This window comes from Periophthalmus magnuspinnatus, chromosome 11 (assembly GCF_009829125.3).
Source record: "Periophthalmus magnuspinnatus isolate fPerMag1 chromosome 11, fPerMag1.2.pri, whole genome shotgun sequence".
Classification (NCBI taxonomy): Eukaryota; Metazoa; Chordata; class Actinopteri; order Gobiiformes; family Gobiidae; genus Periophthalmus; species Periophthalmus magnuspinnatus.
Genome location: NC_047136.2, coordinates 2,998,019 through 3,017,457, shown reverse-complemented (window position 1 = coordinate 3,017,457; position 19,439 = coordinate 2,998,019). Strand labels below are relative to the sequence as shown.

Sequence of the window (19,439 nt, the reverse complement as noted above, 5' to 3'; positions counted from 1 at the left end):
TCCAACAGTAAAAAAGGCAATAGAATGTGATTTGTTTATCTAAAATACAAAAAAACAAGTATACCAACCCTAATCTCAACCCCGTTTGTCTCAGTTTTGATTTTAAAAGTCTGGACACCCTCGTCGTGCATCTTACCAGAGCGTCCCCCCGTTCAAATACATGTCTCTAAACACATTGACATGGCCCGTCCCCAGTCCCCCCCCGTGTCCCGGTGCCAGCTGTGGGATCTGTTTGTGTGGCTCACTTCTCGTATCTCCTGACCGGCTCCGTTATACGACTGCAGCTCGGCCAGAATCCCGTGAGCCTCCTCCAGAACGGCGCTGACCTGGTTGTACACGGCTGTCTCCGCCTCCGTGGGCTGTGCATCTGAGCCGGAAAAGACGAACCCAAAAGAGGAAGTGAAGAGGAAGAAGAGAAAATGGGAAGCGAAAGAGTGAGGTACGGGAAGAGAGGGGGGGTGTTTGAGGAAGTTAATAAAAGAAGATATATTTGTCAACTGGACAGAATAAAGAAAAGATATTTGCAAATGAGCCACATAACCCAGAGCTGTAAGGTCACGTTTCTGTGTCAACAACCGCAGTCACATGACCAGGAAGCAGCGGAGGGAGGTAAAGAAGTACAAGTAGTAAAGTACTGTACAGGTATCTAAAAAATCTACTTAAGTACGTTTTACAGTGGATACTTTTTACTTGAGTACATTTGAGAGCAGTATCTGTACTTCTACTCCACTACATTTTTGAACAGGACTGAAAACTAAAAGTACTTTTCATCTGATTTGAGGGAGTATTTTTACCATGTTCAAAATTTAAAAAAACAACAACATAAAATTGATTTGTATTGTTACTGTAATCAAAATATGTCACATTTTTAATTAATATCACTACATTAATACTTTTACTTTTTACTCTTCAAGTACATTTTTAAACAGGTACTTTAATACTTTTACTCAAGTAAATTTTTTCAGGTGATACTTTTACTTTTACTTGAGTAACTATTTACCTTTATATCTGTACTTTTACTTAAGTATATTTTTTCATGTGTTACTTTTACTCGAGTTACTTTTTACTTCTGTATCTGTACTTTTACTTAAGTACATTTTTCAGGTGATATTTTTACTTTTACTTGAGTAACTTTTTACCTTTATATCTGTACTTTTACTTTAGCATATTCTTTCACGTGTTACTTTTACTCAAGTAACTGTTTACCTCTGTGACTGTACTTTTATTTAAGTATATTTTTTCACGTGTTACTTTTACTCGAGTAACTTTTTACCTCTGTATCTCTACTTTTACTTAAGTCGATTTTTCAGGTGATACTTTTACTTTTACTCGAGTAACTTTTTACCTCTGTATTTGTCCTTTTACTTAAGTAGATTTTTTTCATTTGTCACTTTTACTTGCAACTTTGTACTCCTGTAGCTGTACTTTTACTCAAGTACCAGAATGGAGTACTTCTTCCACCTGTCCCTGGAGGACGAGCCAAAGACGTGTGACTCTGGAGACACGTCCACCTCAGACAGAGACGTTTGACAGAGGATCTTTGTTCAGGACTGGGACACACACAAACAGCACTTTTCAAAACTATGATAATCTTTATGGAACTTGTGAGATATTTGTGTAAATGAGTCACGTTGTAGAGTTAGAGCAGGTTTCAGACAACGGCAGGGGGCGGGGCAGGGGGCGGGGCTGGGACAGGGGGCGGGGCCTAAACACCTCTATGGGAAAGTCTTTGTGTTTGTGGTTTGGCTCCACAGACCCGTCATCTGCATCTTATGACTTAAACTTCTTCTTTCCAACTGAAAAACTGAAAAAAATAATTTCACTTTTGTATATACGCAATGAGTCAAGTTTTGCCTGGACACACCCTCTCATTCAGTGTTTTTTATTTTATTTTTTTTAAATTTTGACCACTTCCACATTTTATTCACACACAGAAGACATTAAATATATGAAGTAAGATATGTGGAATTATGTAGTTAAAAAAATAGCTAAATAACTCTACAAAATATTTTGGAGGATTTGAATGTAAAATATATATACAAAAAAGTCCAAATAATTCCATATATCTTACTTTATATATTTGTCTTCTGTGTGTATATAAAATGTAGAAAGTAGTAAAAATAAATAAAAAAATGGCGTGTCCAAACTATGCTATATGCTAACAGGGACGACGCTGAACTCTGAGGATTTGAATGCAAAATATATATATATAAAATCCACATAATTCCATATATCTTGCTTCACATATTTGAGAAAGTGTCTTGTTTTTTTCTTTATTTTTGCTACTTTCTACATTTTACATTCACACAGAACACATTAAATATATGAAGTAAGATATATGGAATTATGTAGTAAAGAAAAAACGCTAAATAACTCAAAAAAGGAGGAAACTTTGAGGATTTGAATGCAAAATATATATATAAAAAAATCCAAATAATTCCATATATCTTGCTTCACACATTTGAAGTCTTCTGTGTGTGTATAAAATGTAGAAAGTAGTTTAAATAAATAAAAAAGGCCGTGTCCAAACTATGCTATATGCTAACAGGGACGACACTGAACTCTGCCCCAGTCGTAGAAACATATTATCCATAAACAAAACTCAACAGCTCCATTTTAAACTACAGTGATTCTATAAAGTTACTGTATTAATTAGCTAATCAATTATATCTCAAGTGAACTACGCTCTTTGTGCTGGTCCCAGGCCTGTGCAAATGTAAAGTCCTCTTACTCCAAACTACATGATAAAACTGCAGGATCAGAACAGAAGTTACTGCTCACGGGGAAGTCACACTTTAGTTATGACTGGGTAGTACTTTAAAATAGCGTCCGGGCCTTACTAGACACTTACGATGGTACTTTGTAGATACTTGACTGTTAATTCCAGTGGTAGTTACTGTAGTACTTACGATGGTACTTTTGCTTGCCAGTGCATCAAATGTCTAATGATACAATATTCTCTAATTCTGTCAATGTTATTCTTTAATAGACTTTTTTTTCCAACTGCAGTAACACCACCACTACTGTGTACCACATCACTACACCCCTCAGTATGTACCACTGTAACTACTTCTATAATTAAGACTGTAAGTACCAGTACTAGTACCAATAACTATAAGTATCACTATGAGTAACGCTTTAAATACCACAAAGTAACGCTATTAGTAATACTGTATAAGGCCCAGCCAAAGTACTGGTAAGTATCGTTACAATTACCAGCAAAAGTATCACCACAAGTCGATACTTTTTACTTTTACTTGAGTACATTTGAGAGCAGTATCTGTACTTCTACTCCACTACAGTTTTGAACAGGACTGAAAAGTAAAAAGTACTTTTCATCTGATTTGAGGGAGTATTTTTTACCATGTAACAACACACGTGAAATACTTTTACTTTTTACTCTTAAAGTACATTTTTAGATGGGTACTTAAATACTTTGACTTATTTTTCAGGTGACATTTTTACTTTTACCTGAGCAGCTTTTTACCTGTGTATTTGTACTTTTACTTTAGCAGACTTTTTCATGTGTGACTTTTACTCGTGTAACTTTTTACCTCCGTATCTGTACTTTTACTTAAGTAGTACCAGTCAAGTATCTGCTAAATACCACTGTAAGTACGTAGTAAGTCCCAGACCCTATTTTAAAGCGCTACCTACGACGGAAGTGAATTTTTGTTAATTTTTTTTTCCCGATTTCGCCTCCACATCTTCTTTTCGACTTCTCCTTGTGCCTCGTGAAGTTGGCACAAACTTCGCTCTGGGTCGTAGAGGTGACTGCGGCGGGGGAGAGCTCACAGATGGTACAGGGGGGGAGTACACGGGGGGGAGTACAGGGGCGAGTGTGTGGAGGGGGGGGGGGGCTGAGGACGGGCCCCTGACTCATCTGGGCTCTTTTGAAGTCACGGATATGAAACAAGGACAATCTTAAGCAGCTCGAACGTACAAACTGTGAGTGCTCCCTCGGGTTTTCAACGAGCGAGGTCGTCAGATAGAGTCCAGGAAGTCGAGATACTTTAATTAGACTGTAATAATCAGTGAGTTTTTAGACTTTATGCTGAATATTAACACTACGGGATGTTATTTTGTGTTTTTGAGGTTTAGAAAGTCCAGGGGTCGTGTAAAAAAAAAAAAAAAAAAACACCAAACCCACACGGGAGCTTACCGTCTCCTGCGGTTCTGTGGTTGCGGTTATGGACTCGCTAAATAATTCATATCAGGAACGCTCGGAAAAATGTGCTCGCTTTGAAATGTTTAAGTTAAATTGAAATATAAAAACATATATTTGCACGTTTAGTTTTAGTTCACATTTTGCGGCTCTGGAAACACATTATTCCAGCAGATTTAATGCAACTTTTCTATTGGGTTTGTTAGTGTTTTGCTTGGAATTTTCCACAGTATGGCATTAAACTTCCTACATTTTAGTGCAGGGGCCCCTCTCCACAGATATGGCCTGTTACTTGTCTCAGTGGAGTTTATTTTAATGTCATACTATGGAAGATTCTATGGAGATGAGCTGGAGGCAAACTGTTCTCCAGAGAAGTTGCATAGTGCAGCTTTAAAGTGTCAAATCCAGGGGCGGTGCCAGGAGGGGGAGGAGCTTGAGGGGGCACGAGTCGACCCGAGATTGGTCGGTGCACTCCCATGGCTCCCGCAAAGGTTTTTTTCTCACTTTCATAGCACCAGAGAGTGTTCAAAGTGCGACTACGATCAAAAATAATCCATATAAAATCACTACATTTACAAACAAACAGGTCAGATAAAGGGGGGGCTGAAGAAGACCTTGGCCCCCCCTTTGGCTCCTCCAACACAAAATAACTGGCGCCGCCCCTGGTCAAATCATTTTTCACATTTACAAAGGAAACAGAGAAAGACAGAGGTTTTATCAGGGAACAGACACAGTAGGGCACACTGTTATGGGACGAGCCATGAGCCAGAGCCATGAGCCTGAGCCATGAGCCATGAGCCATGAGCCATGAGCCATGAGCCATGAGCCATGAGCCATGAGCTGGACCCATGAGCCGGATCCATGAGCCATGAGCTGGACCCATAAGTCTGAGATATGAGTCTGAGCCACGAGCCGGACCCATGAGTCTGAGCCAAAACCATTAGTCCGAACCATGAGCCAGAGAAATGAGTCTGAGCTAGAGCCATGAGCCGGATCCATGAGTCTGAGCCATGAGCTGGACCCATGAGCCATGAGCCAGATCCATGAGCCGGATCCATGAGCCAGATCCATGAGCCGGAGCCATGAGCCATGAGCCAGACCCATGAGCCAGACCCATGAGCCTGATGTGCTCCCGCCTCAAAGGACTGACATGTTTCTTGGTCTTTATTTCAGACCCAGGTCCAGATCCAGTTTTCATATTATCTTCATATTATTATTATGTTTGTTTAGCCCAAAAACCAAACGCCTTTTATCTGCCAGTCCCTTTGAGCCGGAATCACAGAGACGAACGAAAACAACACAGACGATGATCAGCAACAGAACCAAGTGGAAAAAAGAAAAGACACAGAAAGAGAACTCAAAAAATAAGAAGCAGATGGTCTCACGTTCAAAGTCAAGGAAAACTATTGGGCCATGCTCAAGTTCGGTGCAAGTCAGTACTTTCAGGAGATTTCCCATGAGCCCCCTGGAAAACAAAGAGGGACATGTACGTGATGTGTGTGTGATGGATGAGGGTGGAGCGGGGCGGAGCTCTGTGCGCCGTGTGTGGAGCGAGGAGCGCCGGCGAACAGAGGGAGGAGCGTCAGGAGGTGTGGAGGAGGAGGAGCAACGGAGCCCGAGCCACTGTAGTCCTACTGTAGTCACACTATAACACTGTAGTCCTACTGTAGTCACACTGTAGACCTACTGTAACACTGTAGTCCTACTGCAGTCACACTGTAGTCCTACTGTAACACTGTAGTCCTACTGTAGTCACACTGTAGACCTACTGTAACACTGTAGTCCTACTGTAGGCACACTGTAGTCCTACTGTAGTCACACTGTAGACCTACTGTAACACTGTAGTCCTACTGTACTCCTACTGTAGTCACACTGTAGTCCTACTGTAGTCCCACTGTAGTCACACTGTAACACTGTAGTCCTACTGTAGTCACACTAACACTGTAGTCCTACTGTAGTCACACTGTAGACCTACTGTAGTCCTACTTCAGAGTAATAACATGTACTTTAGACTTTATGGACAAAATGGTGGATTAACCACTTTTGTACTTTTATTTAAGTCGATTTTTCAGGTGATACTTTTACTCGAGTAACTTTTTACCTCTGTATCTGTACTTTTACTTAAGTAGATTAAGTACGTAACTTAAGTAGTGTAATAAGATGTACATTAGAGTTTATGGACAAAATGGTGGATTAATTAAAATTAGTGGCTGTAGAGAGACGCAGTTTAACATTTTAAATGAGGCTGGATCTAGATGTTTTTAGGAGCAGCAGCTACAGACGGAAAAATACACAATATTTAACTCGTTCAGCGGAAGAAAAAATCATGAAATTTTGAACTTCCCCACTGTGGGACTAATAAAGGCTTATCTTATTTTATCTTATCTTATTCCGTGGTGGAAGGTAATGAAGTAAAAGTAGTAAAGTACAGTACTGAAGTAAAGAAACCTATTTTAAAGTGGGTATTTTTTACTTTCACTTCACCACATTTAAGAGCAGTATCTGTACTTTCTACTCCACTACATTTTTGAACTGGACTGAAAAGTAAAAGTAAAAGTTTTTTTTTTATTCTAGTCTGAAAAAGTATAAATTTTGAGATTTTATAAGACTGAAAACCTGCGAGAAATACTTTGACTTTTTACTCTTTAAGTACATTTTTAAACAGGTACTTAAGTCAATTTTACATGTGATACTTTAACTTTTACTTGAGTATTTTTTTCTCCCTGCTATGTGTACTTTTACTTAAGCAACAAAACCGATTACTTCTTCCACCGCTGCTCAAATTCAAAACGTTAATCTTGCCTCTAAATCGATATTCGTACGATGGTTGTAATCCTGACGTTAGAGCCTATCCCAGGACTACAGTGGTTCACATGACGACAAACCCCGCCCCCGCACACCTCCGCCCCTCCTCCGCCGTCCCGTTGCAGCTCCCCTGGGCCTCACACCGCGTAACACTGCCCCCACATGGACACTCACAGGACAGGCACATTCGTACGGCTTCGTGCATGCAAACCCGCGCACACTTACTTTCAAAGTCCAGGAAAAAATGTGGACAGTTCTCTAAATCCTTGCCAAGGACCTTAATGAGGTTCCCCATGGCTGGCGACCTGGACAGGAGGAGAACAACAAGATGCAGACAGTAGGTAGCACCTGGTGGCTCGTAAGGTGTGGTTTTACACATATGCACTTGTGTTTTTACCGATAGTGGAACGTAAGTAAAAAAAAAACGTAAAAGTGCTATACTTAAAGGTGCAGAATTGACTCTTGTGAGCGTTAAGTTTTGTTATAATGTTGTTTCCTAGACCTGGAGTTGTGTTTTGTTTCATTCACACATGCTTGAGATGTTTTATTATCAGTCTGTAACATCTCCAAAGCTCAAAACACTCTGTTCCACCTTGTGATGTCATGAAGTGGTAGTTTTCAAGTTAACATCTACCTTCTTATCTTTTATTCAGTAGTAGATCGGCAATTCCAGGAGCTGAAATGATCCAAATGATTCTAGAAATGAAGGTGTGCGGAGTTTAAAAACACAGCGGCGCACTTCTTGTATTACATGATGACATCACAAGGTGGAACACAGTGTTTTCAGTTTGAGAAATCTGCACGGTTTGTGTGTTAAACGTGTGAATGAAACAAAACACAACTCCAGGTTTGTTTGTGATGATGAAACAACATTTAGAACATAAAAAAACAGTGTAATATGAGCCCTTTAAGTAGTATTTTTAGGCATCTGTACTTTTACTTAAGTACATTTTACCGTGGATACTTTTTACTTTTACTTCACTACATTTGAGAGCAGTATCTGTACTTTCTACTCCACTACATTTACAGTAAACACGCTTTTAAACAGGTACTTTTCATGTGAAACTTTTATTTTTACTGCTGTATTTTTTATTTTAATTTTTTTGCTCCAGGATTTGTACTTTTACTTAAATAACAAAATGGAGTACTGTATTTTCCGGAGTATAAGTCGCACTTTTTTTTTTTTCATACTGGCCGGGGGTGCGACTTAACCTCCTGAGACCTGGCGTCCTCATCTGTGGACACACCTTTTGGGTTGTTTAGGCCACAGTGCAAAATTTTAGAAGAACAGCAACAAGAACATTTTGAACAATTTTGAATATTTCTAGGAGTTTTTTATTTATTTTTATTTGATTTGATTTTTTTTATTATTATTATTTATTTGATTTGATTTTTTTTGTTTTTTAATTTATTTTTTTAATTTTATTTTAATTAATTAATTTTATTTATTTATTTTTATTTTATTTTATATTTTTGTGTTTTTATTTGTTTTATTATTTTTCATTTTATTTTTTATTGTATTTTAATTAATTTATCTTACTGTATTTATTTATTTTTATTTGATTTTATATTTTTGTATTTTTATTTGTATTATTATTATTATTATTATTATTTATTTATTTTTATTTTTTTTTGTGTTTAGTGTCATTTTGCTTTTTACAATATATGTGTTCAACCACTTAATAGTTTTTGCAAATGTCCTGCAAGAGCTCGGGTCTCAGGAGGTTAAACTCAGATGCGATTTATATGTGAAATATGTTTTTTTTCTTCATTATTATTCATTTTTTGGTTGGTGCGACTTATACTCCAGTGCGACTTATACTCTGGAAAATACAGTACTTCTTCCACCACTGGTAAATACTCCGAGTTCTTCACAGTTCTGTTAATACTGCGTCTCATATCTCTGCACTACACTCTGTCTGCGAGGAGTAAATAGTGAAATAGTGAATCCACTGGTGCGACTGGTACCTGCTGAGAGTCAAATGGAGCGAGGCCGTTAATGCATTTACAGCGGCGCAGTAAACCAATTACAACTTGCTCTGTATGGACTCCAATCCCATAATGCATTTCATAATATCACAGTCTATAGATGCGAGAGTAGTTTTAAATCAAACCTGTTCTGCAAAATGGACTTTTTTCGGAGCTTTAAACCGCGTTACCGTCGTTTCCGTCTCATTCACCGTCTTGAAGTTGTACTCGGAGTGATTCGTGTTTGCGTAATCTTTAACCGCTTATTTTCAAGACGCCATTTTGCCGATCCACGCCCGTTTACCCTCCACCGCTGACGTACGCACTTCCTTCTTCAGTTTTATCTTTTTTTAGGAGCAGCAGTTACAGACGGAAAAATACACAAATACACAATACACAATAAATTTGGAACTTCCCCACTGTGGGACTAATAAAGGCTTATCTTATTTTATCTTAAAATATTCCGTGGTGGAAGGTAATGAAGTAAAAGTAGTAAAGTACAGTACTGAAGTAAAGAAACCTATTTTAAAGTGGGTATTTTTTACTTTCACTTCACCGCATTTAAGAGCAGTATCTGTACTTTCTACTCCACTACATTTTTGAACTGGACTGAAAAGTAAAAGTAAAAGTATTTTTTTTATTCTAGTCTGAAAAAGTATAAATTTTGAGGTTTTACAAGACTGAAAACCTGCGAGAAATACTTTGACTTTTTACTCTTTAAGTACATTTTTAAACAGGTACTTAAGTGATAATGATAGTGATAATCCGTGATACTCGTAGGATTCGGCAGCGTCGCGCCGTCATTTCAGTACAACTTTTTTAAAAATCCCTCGCTAGTGTGACGTGCGGCTGTCCATAGGGGGGCGCCGACAGCTACACGCCGCTTTGTTACGATGGAATTCCTCAGATTTGTTTCTTTTATTAAGTCGTTTTAGATGAATTTTGCGATTTAAAATGTGTAAATTATAACATAACGATCCACAGGTGTCAGAGATTATAAATATGGAGCTTCTACGCCGCACAAATGGAATACTGGTTGTCTATTTATGCCACAGATTTAGAAAAAAGTTTGAAAAGGTTTCACTTCAGCTCAAAAATTGTGTGAAACATGAATCATTTTGAAACAGCGGCGTTATGAAGGTAAAATCTGGAAACAGCCTTCCTCAAAATGTGACATGTTTAAGACAAACTTCTGCAAAGTGATGGGAAGAACTTAGGAAATGTACAGAATACTGAACGCCTCCATTAAAATCCAATCAGAGTACTGTATTCTGAGTACTTTCGAATACTTATACATTGAGTTGCATTTAGATTAGAGTAAAAACGCAACATAGGACTAAAAACAGCTTCGTGTTTGTTTCACTGTTTGTTCTGCTTTTTTTCTCACTAATTGGAGAAGAAAAAAAATCACACCTGCCTCACCACAAGAGCTGGGTTTTGTTGTGTTTTATATATTTCTAACTAATTAATACTGTGCAGTTTGAAGCCTACATTTTGCAATCAAGTACTGCAGTGTATTTGTTTGATTATAGAAAAGTAACTACTCTGAATACCACCAAAAATCAAAGACTAACTGCGCCAGAATATGATGCTCAAAATCAGCTTAAGTAGAATTTTTAGGTATCTGTGCTTTACTTAAGTACATTTTACAGTGGATACTTTTTACTTTTACTTCAGTACATTTGAGAGCAGGATCTGTACTTTCTACTTCACTACATTTTTGAACAGGACTGAAAAGTAAAAAGTACTTGTCATATGATTTGAGGGAGTATTTTTATGTTCGTGGAAACATCCTGAATAAAGTTTTCGAGTTCAAGTTTCAGCTTTGAGCAAAACAAAAATAAATACACAAAATTCAGAATAAAAACTAAGAAACTGATTTGTATTGTTACTGTTGACGACAATATGAGTCATTTTTTGAATCAGTATCTCTACATTTACACTTAAAAACATGAACTACACTTTTACTTTTTACTCTTAAAGTACATATTTAAACAGGTGCTTAAATACTTTTACTTAAATAGATTTTCAGATGTTTCGTGGAAGCAAAAATCATCCAAAATATTCAGTGGTGGAAGGTAATGAAGTAAAAGTAGTAAAGTACTGTACTGCAGTAAAGATACCTACAGTATTTGTACTTCAGTCAGTTGTAAAGTGGGTAATTTTTACTTTTACTTCACTACATTTGAGAGCAGTATCTGTACTTTCTACTCCACTACATTTTTTAACTGGACTGAAAAGTAAAAGTTGAAGCTTTATAAGACTCAAAATCTGCAAGAAATACTTTTACTTTTTACTCTTTCAGTGCATTTTTTAAACAGGTACTTTAATACTTTTAAGAAGATTTTTTCATGTGACACTTTTACTTTTACTTGAGTAACTTTTTACCTCTGTATCTGTACTTTTACTTAAGTAACAAAACTGAGTAGCTCATCCACCACTGCTCAAAATTAGCGAATGAAACCAGAACATATTTTATCTCCAAAGTTTTATCTGCATTTTATTATGATTATTAATGTTTTTTTAACCTTTACTGTGTAGACTTCCTTTAGCTTCTATGTGCAAAAGTAAAACATGCCATTTCATATTTCGCTGCTCGCCAGAGTCTAATTCTAAAAGTAGTTGTGATGTTCTGTAGTTTCACTTCCTGTACTGCTTTGAGTGACAGGTTAGCAGTTAACACGCTGCAGCTCTGACCACTCCATTTTCTCAGCGCGAGCGATCCGGAGCCGACTTTAGCGTGTTCACGAGATGCCCTTAGTCTGTGAAGGAAGCCGGGCCCTATTACTGTTACTCAGCAAGAATAGGTGTTGCAATGCAGCACACGCAAAAGGAGGAAGAACCGGTTTGGTTTACAAATGCTGAGACGGGGCCATCTATAAAGTACGAGTGCACATCGATAGGTCAATAGTCTATAGGGCACATAGGGTAAAGTAGTTTTTTAAAATAGCCAATGGTGTTATTACAATCCATACGTCCTAATCAGCTAATTACACAGGAAAGGGGAAATGGTCACGTTTTTAAATAGTGCTTTTCCACCTTCGAGGCGTTTTACTCAATCGTGAGCACACACATTCATACACCGGTGTACGCAGACACTGGGGACGAGGTGGGTTAAATGTCTTGCCCAAGAACACAACGGCAGTATTCGTCTGTGGGAGCTGGAATTGCGCCACCAACCTCGAACCGATCCAACCGCTCTACTAATGATGTTTATGTCGAGAGCGGGATTCGAACCGCCAACCTTCGGATCAGTGGGCAAACGTTCGACCAGCTGAGCAACTGTCTCACAACACAATTAGCCTTGCTGCTAATTAATGAGTCAAAATGCTGAATCACTCACCGTTGCCAGAAGAGGGCAGTAGTCAGAGGTCTAAACAGAAAGTACTGCCCAAGTTCTCAAACTATAGCATCACGTTATGGGGTAAATTGGATAAAAATTGACATAAAATGCAATCGTGATCTAATTTCTGCAACGATATGTCATTTTGTTCAAATTGCTGACCGTGAGACTTTTGCTTAGTTCCTTTCTTAAACAGAAAACACTCTGTTCCACCTTGTGATGTCACGTGGTAATACAGGAAGTGCTTCACTGTGTTTTTAAACTCCATACACCTTCACTAGAATCACTTGGATAATTTCATTTGTGGAATTGCCAAAAACAAAAGGTAAAAAAAACGTAGCTGTTAACTTAAAAACTACCACTTCATGACATCACAAGGTGGAACAGAGCGTTTTGAGCTTTGGAGATGTAGACAGACTAATGATAAAGTGTTACTCAAACATGTGTGAATGAAACAAAACACAATTCTAGGTACGTTTTTGAGCATTATAACATGACTTAAAGCTCACCAGAGACAATTTTGCCTCTTTAAACAACAAAAATGTGTTTGCAAACGCGATGTCAAACTGAAATCTAGACACGGTTCTCTCGAGCCACCAGCACATCCCACAAGAGCGTCGCGCACACTGACACACATACGCCTGCAGCAGCGCGTGGATGCGGTGCCAGCCGGTTGGTTGCCTGGATACTGTTGGCCTGGCGATGCTCGGAAGATGTGGAGCTAGCATCATCTCACGCACACGCACACAAGGTCGGTTGCACAAATGCTAATCAAAAAACAAGCCGCCAGCGTACATAGACAGAGCAATCTCCTATCTCCTGTCATTTAGCCTGGAGATTAGCAGTTAGCAAAAGCTGTTCTCGTCAAACGTGTTAGCAGCTTTACAGATCAACTCCGCCCATGCTCCTTTTTCTTTTACCTGATTCGCACAACACGTGGTTTGAGTCCTCTATCCTGTCTTCTGTTTTTGTTTTTATTATGATCCTAGGCCCGGGCAAACAGACTGAGGTCCCAAGACTCCCTGATCCCGAAGAGACACGTGGAGCTAGTCTTACACCGCGCTAGTTGACTGGCTAAAATGACTGCACAAAGTTAACGTCTGCTCTCTCTGTGACTGCGTGCGTCTGACCACTTCACACTTCTCGTTTTCTGACCTCTATTTTAGGAATTGAGGTTTCACTGTGTATAGTGAAACGCTGCTCAACAAATGAACATTCAGACGAGCCGTGTGAGTTTATAGGCCTTTTATAACGCGTGTGCTAACATCACAGTGGTCGTTGCGCATCAAATGTTTATGTAGCCTAGAGCTTAGGACAGTAAAAAGCTCTACTTTCATTCCCTGTTTTTGTTTGTGATGTCAGAATAAGTTCCTCTCTGTCCCACTTCTCCTTTCTACCAGTTCAGCCTTCTTAGGTCTGTGTGTTTTTGCCAAACTAGAATTAAAACTTGGCTTTTTTAAGTGCTATTTATTCCCGCAATTTCACTGTAGTCCCTTAGCATGTCTGCTAATAGGTTACCGTGTATTTTACTTATTTATTTTCAAAGCGGCTACACAATAGACTGTATAAAGAAGTGGACTAAGTGAGTGACGTCGCCCACAGCGTTCGGCTCCAGTCAAATTAAGCTAATCGAGGCTAGAGCAGTTATAGCGGCTAATTTGGAGCCAAGTTGTGTATTTGGAATTCCGACCGTGAGTATTAAAGCAACCAAAGAGCCAATCAGGAGCGAGGTTGTTGAAGGTAAAGCCTCTTCCTGCCTGTAGCGCTGGTTTGGCAGTGAGCGGGCGCTTAGCAACGCTGTCAATAAAACCTGTTGCTAACGCTAGCGGGAGTGACTTCGGGGGAAAGAAGAAGGCGCCTGATTTGTTATTAATGTTCACATCTTGACTTACGGACACAATAGTGAAATAAAAAAATGAGAATCATGTACAGTGTTCCCTCATTTATCACGGGGTTATGTTCTAAAAATAACCCACGAAGTATCAGCTTTATTTTTTACAGTTATTCTCTCTGTTTTTGTCTGTAAAACCCCTCACCACACACTTTATACACTTTTCTCACACAGGCGTTAACATTTTCTCACATTTCTCTCTCGTTTAAACTCTCTCAAAGTTCAAACCTTCGTCGGCGTCTTTGTCGGTGCAGAACGTTTCATCGACATTGTGGGTTTTGTCGGGGAGAAAACAAATCGCAAACGTACAGCACTTCAGAGTCACACTGCGATCCAACGTTTATGTAAATTTGTCTGAACACATTCTGTACTGGACAGGAGACACGGCACGGAGGAGACTGATGGACAATGGTCTACAGTCCAACAGCCAATCAGGACGCACGACACAATGCACGTTCAGACACTGTAAAAAAGCATGAAAAACTGCTCTAAAAAAGTCCACGAAACAGTGAGACCGCGAAAGGTGAACTGTGATATAGTGAGGGACCGATGTAGAGCGGGTTAATATGAACATTTTAAGCCCAAACTGACGAGCCTGACAGCAGCAGTTACAGAGAGAAGAGCCACAGTTTTTCAATGTAAAGTGAATTGGAGCCAGAGTCGGTGGAGCCGGAAGCGCACCCGTGATCACTTCCTCTTTGTAACGCAGCGGCTAGCAGGTTAGCTACGTCCATTTATACATATAGAAGCTACAAGATTCATACAACTGCTAACATCCTGAAACTACATGAACACAGCCTATAGCGAAACCATTTTTAATACATTTTTTAAGAGTTTTTAGATTAAAATAACAGATCAGTTAGACCAAAGTACTGCAAGCGTGAACTAGGCAGTACAACGTTACAAATGACTTTTCCATTTTGTAGTTTGCAGGAAAGTGGAGCAGAGCGCTGGCCTTATGCAACAGGGACACAGCTCTCATCTGTAGTCTAAATGGACGAGTTGAACCGAGGCCTTCCAGACGTGGTACGGTTCCCACGTGGATACTCAAAAGCAAAAGCTGGTCGACAGCGTAAGCCGGTAGCGAGGGCCACCGCTCCCCTCTCAGCCTCAGTGAAAGATGCCTCCTGTTAGCGCCTTGGCTCTTAAGGCTGGACTTGGCCGCTGAAAAGGCACTAACGCTGTGCCAACCCTGACCAGTAATACTCAAACTACATGGAGTCATAATGGGCTTCTACAATGTGTATTTTCATCGCACTTCCTAGCAAACGCAGAATTGAGAGGCTAATCTTAGAAATAACATCCTGACTAAACCATACGCCAGTGAGGTTCATCTGGTTTTCTGTTCGGTTATTCTTCTGTAACGCTTTATAATAACTGCACAGTTTACAGCCTTAGTAAAGCATGAACAAACACTTAATTCATAATCAACAATTGTTTATTAAGAACGTTTCAGACTTGTTAACTACTTCCTTAAGAGGTTACAGTTTGGGCATTATTATGTAGTTACTAAGCCTCAATCATTAAGAAAATATTTGTTCAAATTTACGTAAATGTTGGATCGACACTACAGCGGAGCGGTGAAATACACGTGAGTCACTATTAATTAATTAAACAAGAGAGAAATGTGAGAAAATGTTAACGCCTGTGTGAGAAAAGTGTATAAAGTGTGTGGTGAGGGGGTTTACAGCCTTAAAACATATATAATAATTGTAAAAAATAAAGCTGATACTTTGGGGATTTCGCCTATTACGGGTTATTTTTAGAACGTAACCCCCGCGATAAACGAGGGACCACTGTATGTCCTTTTTCATGCTTTATTGAGAGTAATTATGGCGTAGTTATTGCTTCTTTTTCCAGACCAAGGTGTTTGATTTCATACCTGACAGTTTGGACTGCTCTCTAGCGCCTGAGAGGTTACGTGATGTTGCCGTTCAGCTGATTTAAACAGATTTTGGCGCTGTCTTTCTACCGGTTGTGTCAGGACAACAGCGCCATCTGCAGTCTGATCTTTTACCCGTTATAGAGTGGGGGGCGGAGCAAACATCATCGGGACAGAGGACTTCAAACATTGTCGCTGGATTAACGCGGCAATCGAAATACAGAAACGTGTCCGCGGGACTTTAAACCGGGACAAGGGGGCTGTTTTACTCTCACACACCTGGGATACTGTCCTGAAGAAGTCGGGCTGCAGATGGCGCTGTCGTCCTGCCTCAACCGTTAGAAAGACAGCGCCAAAACCTGCACAGCAACATCACGTGACCACTCTGAGGCGCTAGTGAGCAGTCCAAACTGTCAGGTATGAATACAAACTACACCTTGGTTGGGAAAAATATTAAAAACGATTAAAACGAACCCATCTCTCTTGTTTTATCCCATATTCTTACCTTCACGAGTATTAATCCCAATGGAACTCTTCACTGCATTAACCAGGGTTTTGAGCTCCACACAGGAGTTACAGCATCAGCACCAACACTCTGCAAACACACAGAACAATAGACTATTTAAAGTGCTGTAAAAGAATAAAAGACGATATGAAAGGCAAGCGAAAACGGCTCTAATAGAGAACAAAAAAACCACACAAAAGCCTTCACCTCCTGTTTAAGGCTGTGGCTGCAGACGGCTTTACATTTACACGCACCAGAAATGACTTTAGTGTTCATTTTGAGTGAGAGTTTCTGAATATTATTCTCTAGCCGATAGGAAATGATCACTCGTTTATAGCTGCAAATCAAAATTGAAATCAAAATTGTTATATGAATGGTCACAATCAGCTTCTCACAAAGGTTGTAGAATTATTTAATGTAGGTTTAAATTCTTCCCGCTGCAAACAACAAACTAAACCATCTTATTACGTATAAAACCTGCTCTTTTTGTAGCGTAAACTTTCAAAATTAGATTAAAAATCATATGAAATGCATGTTATTTGTATCTCTCTCAGAATATTCTACTTATGTGAAATGTTAACGCCTATTTTAAAAGTGTTCCTTGAATTCAGTCTTGATTTAAAGCCAAACTGGTTTAGGTTCATTTTAATTCCGACTTTGAGTATCATAGCAACCAAAGAGCCAATCCGGAGCGAGCCTGTTAGCGGAGTGAGCCCGTTAGCAATTAGCAACAGGTTTGATCACAGACAAAATAGCAAAATAAAAACACCAGGATCACGTAGAGCAGGTTAATATCAAATGTTTATGTAGCCTAGCGCTTAGGACAGTAAAAAGCTCTACTTTCTTTCCCTGTTTTTATTTGTGACGTCAGAATAAGTTCCTCTCTGTCCCACTTCTCCTTTCTGCCTCTTACCAGCCCAGTTCAGCCTTCTTAGGTCTGAGTGTTTTTTGCCAAACTTGAATTGAATTAAAACATGGTTCTTTTTTTAAGTGCTATTTATTCTCACAATTTCACTGTAGTCCCTTAGCACGTCTGACAGTTGGTTACCGTGTATTTTACTTATTTATTTTTAATGTGGCTACACCATAGACTGTATAAAGAAGTGGACTGAGTGAGTGTGACGTCGCCCACAGCGTTCGGCTCCAGTCAAATTAAGCTAATCGAGGCTAGAGCAGTTATAGCGGCTAATTTGGAGCAGAGTTACATATTTGGAATTCCGACCGCGAGTATCATAGCAACCAAAGAGCCAATCAGGAGTGAGGCTGTTGAACGTAACGTGTAGCAGGGAGCGGGCACTCAATCAAACCTGTTGCTAACGCTATCGGGAGTGACTTCGGTGAAATTATTAATGTTTTTATGTTGATTTACAGATAAAATAGCGAAATGAAAATATGAGAATCATGTAGAGCGGGTTTATACGAACATTTTAAGACCAAAATGACGAGTCCGACAGCAGCAGTTACAGAGAGAGGAGCCAGTTTTTCTTTGTAAAGTGAATTGGAGCTAGAGTCGATGAAGCTGGACGCGCGCCCATGATCACTTCCTATTTGGAACGTGGACGCTAGCAGGTTAGCTATGTCCGTTTATATATACGGTACAATCTATGGTCTCGCCGTAGAAGATGTGGCTACGCTGAAGCTCATACATTGTTCTTTTGACGCTAAATCATTTTTGCATGAATTATCGAGCTGTAGTTCTGTATCGCACATTGGTTTATTTTTCATTTATCGCATTTTCATTTCACTTCCTGGCCACGTTCCACCTTTATGTGTTATACCAGCGTCTTTGTCTCTTCGCTAAACGGTGAAGGCGCTAACACTGGCTCTGCTGCGCTTGCATCATCGGCTCGCGGCGTGTGAACGTGCAGGAGAGAGGAGGCAGCTTTGAAGAATAGTTGCCAGGGAAACTCAGCCTCTCATTCTCATGGCAACAGCACGGTCTGGCTCACGCTCGCGGTGTTATCAATCAGGTGGGATGGATGGACGCTTTGACCACGCACTTTTAATCTCTTTAGTGCGGGACAAAAAGCATCGACTCTCTCACCAAAGCGGGGTTTTTATTTAAACAGTTCACTCGTGCCGTTACATTTAAGGTAGAGGACTCTGGAGGTTTAAGTAAATAATCTATTGATGGACCGGCCTCGTCTGTAGGTCAAAGTGCAGAGGTGAATACTTGAACTAGATCCACTAAAAAGATTAGTTTACTCAGTTGACCAGAGGTGGCACTAGTTGAAACCGTACCTCTTTTAATCTTATTTGCAGCAGATCTGGCCACACATTTCATAATGAATGCGTCCATTAGTTCAATCTAAAAAAAAATATTGTCGTTTTCTGTACCGTTCAGATTCCCGACTTCGGTCTGTGATGGATTTTTCCTAATTAGCTGAGTGCTCCATATGACACCTGTGAGCTCTCTCTGTGCTTGGCTCCCCTCAAATCTCGCTCCAGATGCTCGGCTTGCACTGCGCTCCCAACAATCCCTTGGACTCCTTAAAACATCGCCATTTCGTCCAGGGGCGGGACTTAACCTTCTATTGCACCCATAAAAAAGTGGACTAAATGTGACGTCACCCGTAGCGTTCAGCTCCAGTCAAATGAAGCTCATCGGCGCCAGCAGTCATAGACTTAACGTTCTATTGCAGCCATAGACTTATTTATTTATTTCTCTCTCAAAAATTTTCTGCAAACTCAAATGGCAAAAGTAAATCATAACTACCTGCCGAGTCATCAAATAGTGTGTCTTTTCAGGCTGATGGACCCCGTTTCATCACCTCACACAGCTTCTTAGGGCAGGCATGCTCAAACTGTGGCCTGGGGACCAAATGCGGCCCTCAGACCAATTTTTTTTGGCCCTCAAGCTTCCAGGTGAATCGGCCCATA

General features: G+C 39.7%; 1 protein-coding gene across 4 annotated transcripts in view; it reads right to left on the bottom strand.

The window, feature by feature from the left end:
- The window catches only part of fam49al (family with sequence similarity 49 member A, like), a 49,825-nt gene that overhangs the window by 12,103 nt on the left and 18,283 nt on the right, over window positions 1–19,439 (bottom strand). The window contains exons 2-5 of one of the 4 annotated variants that reach the window (XM_055225145.1): window positions 16,560–16,649; window positions 7,196–7,275; window positions 5,551–5,630; window positions 246–367 (exon numbers count right to left, since the gene is read on the bottom strand). In XM_055225145.1, the coding sequence (XP_055081120.1) occupies window positions 246–367; window positions 5,551–5,623 (195 nt within the window). In that variant the 5' untranslated portion in view covers window positions 5,624–5,630; window positions 7,196–7,275; window positions 16,560–16,649. Of the gene's footprint in view, window positions 1–245; window positions 368–5,550; window positions 5,631–7,195; window positions 7,276–13,201; window positions 13,344–16,559; window positions 16,650–19,439 lie in introns of those variants that run through there. The other 3 variants (XM_033975312.2, XM_033975310.2, XM_033975311.2) reach the window with 3 other exon arrangements.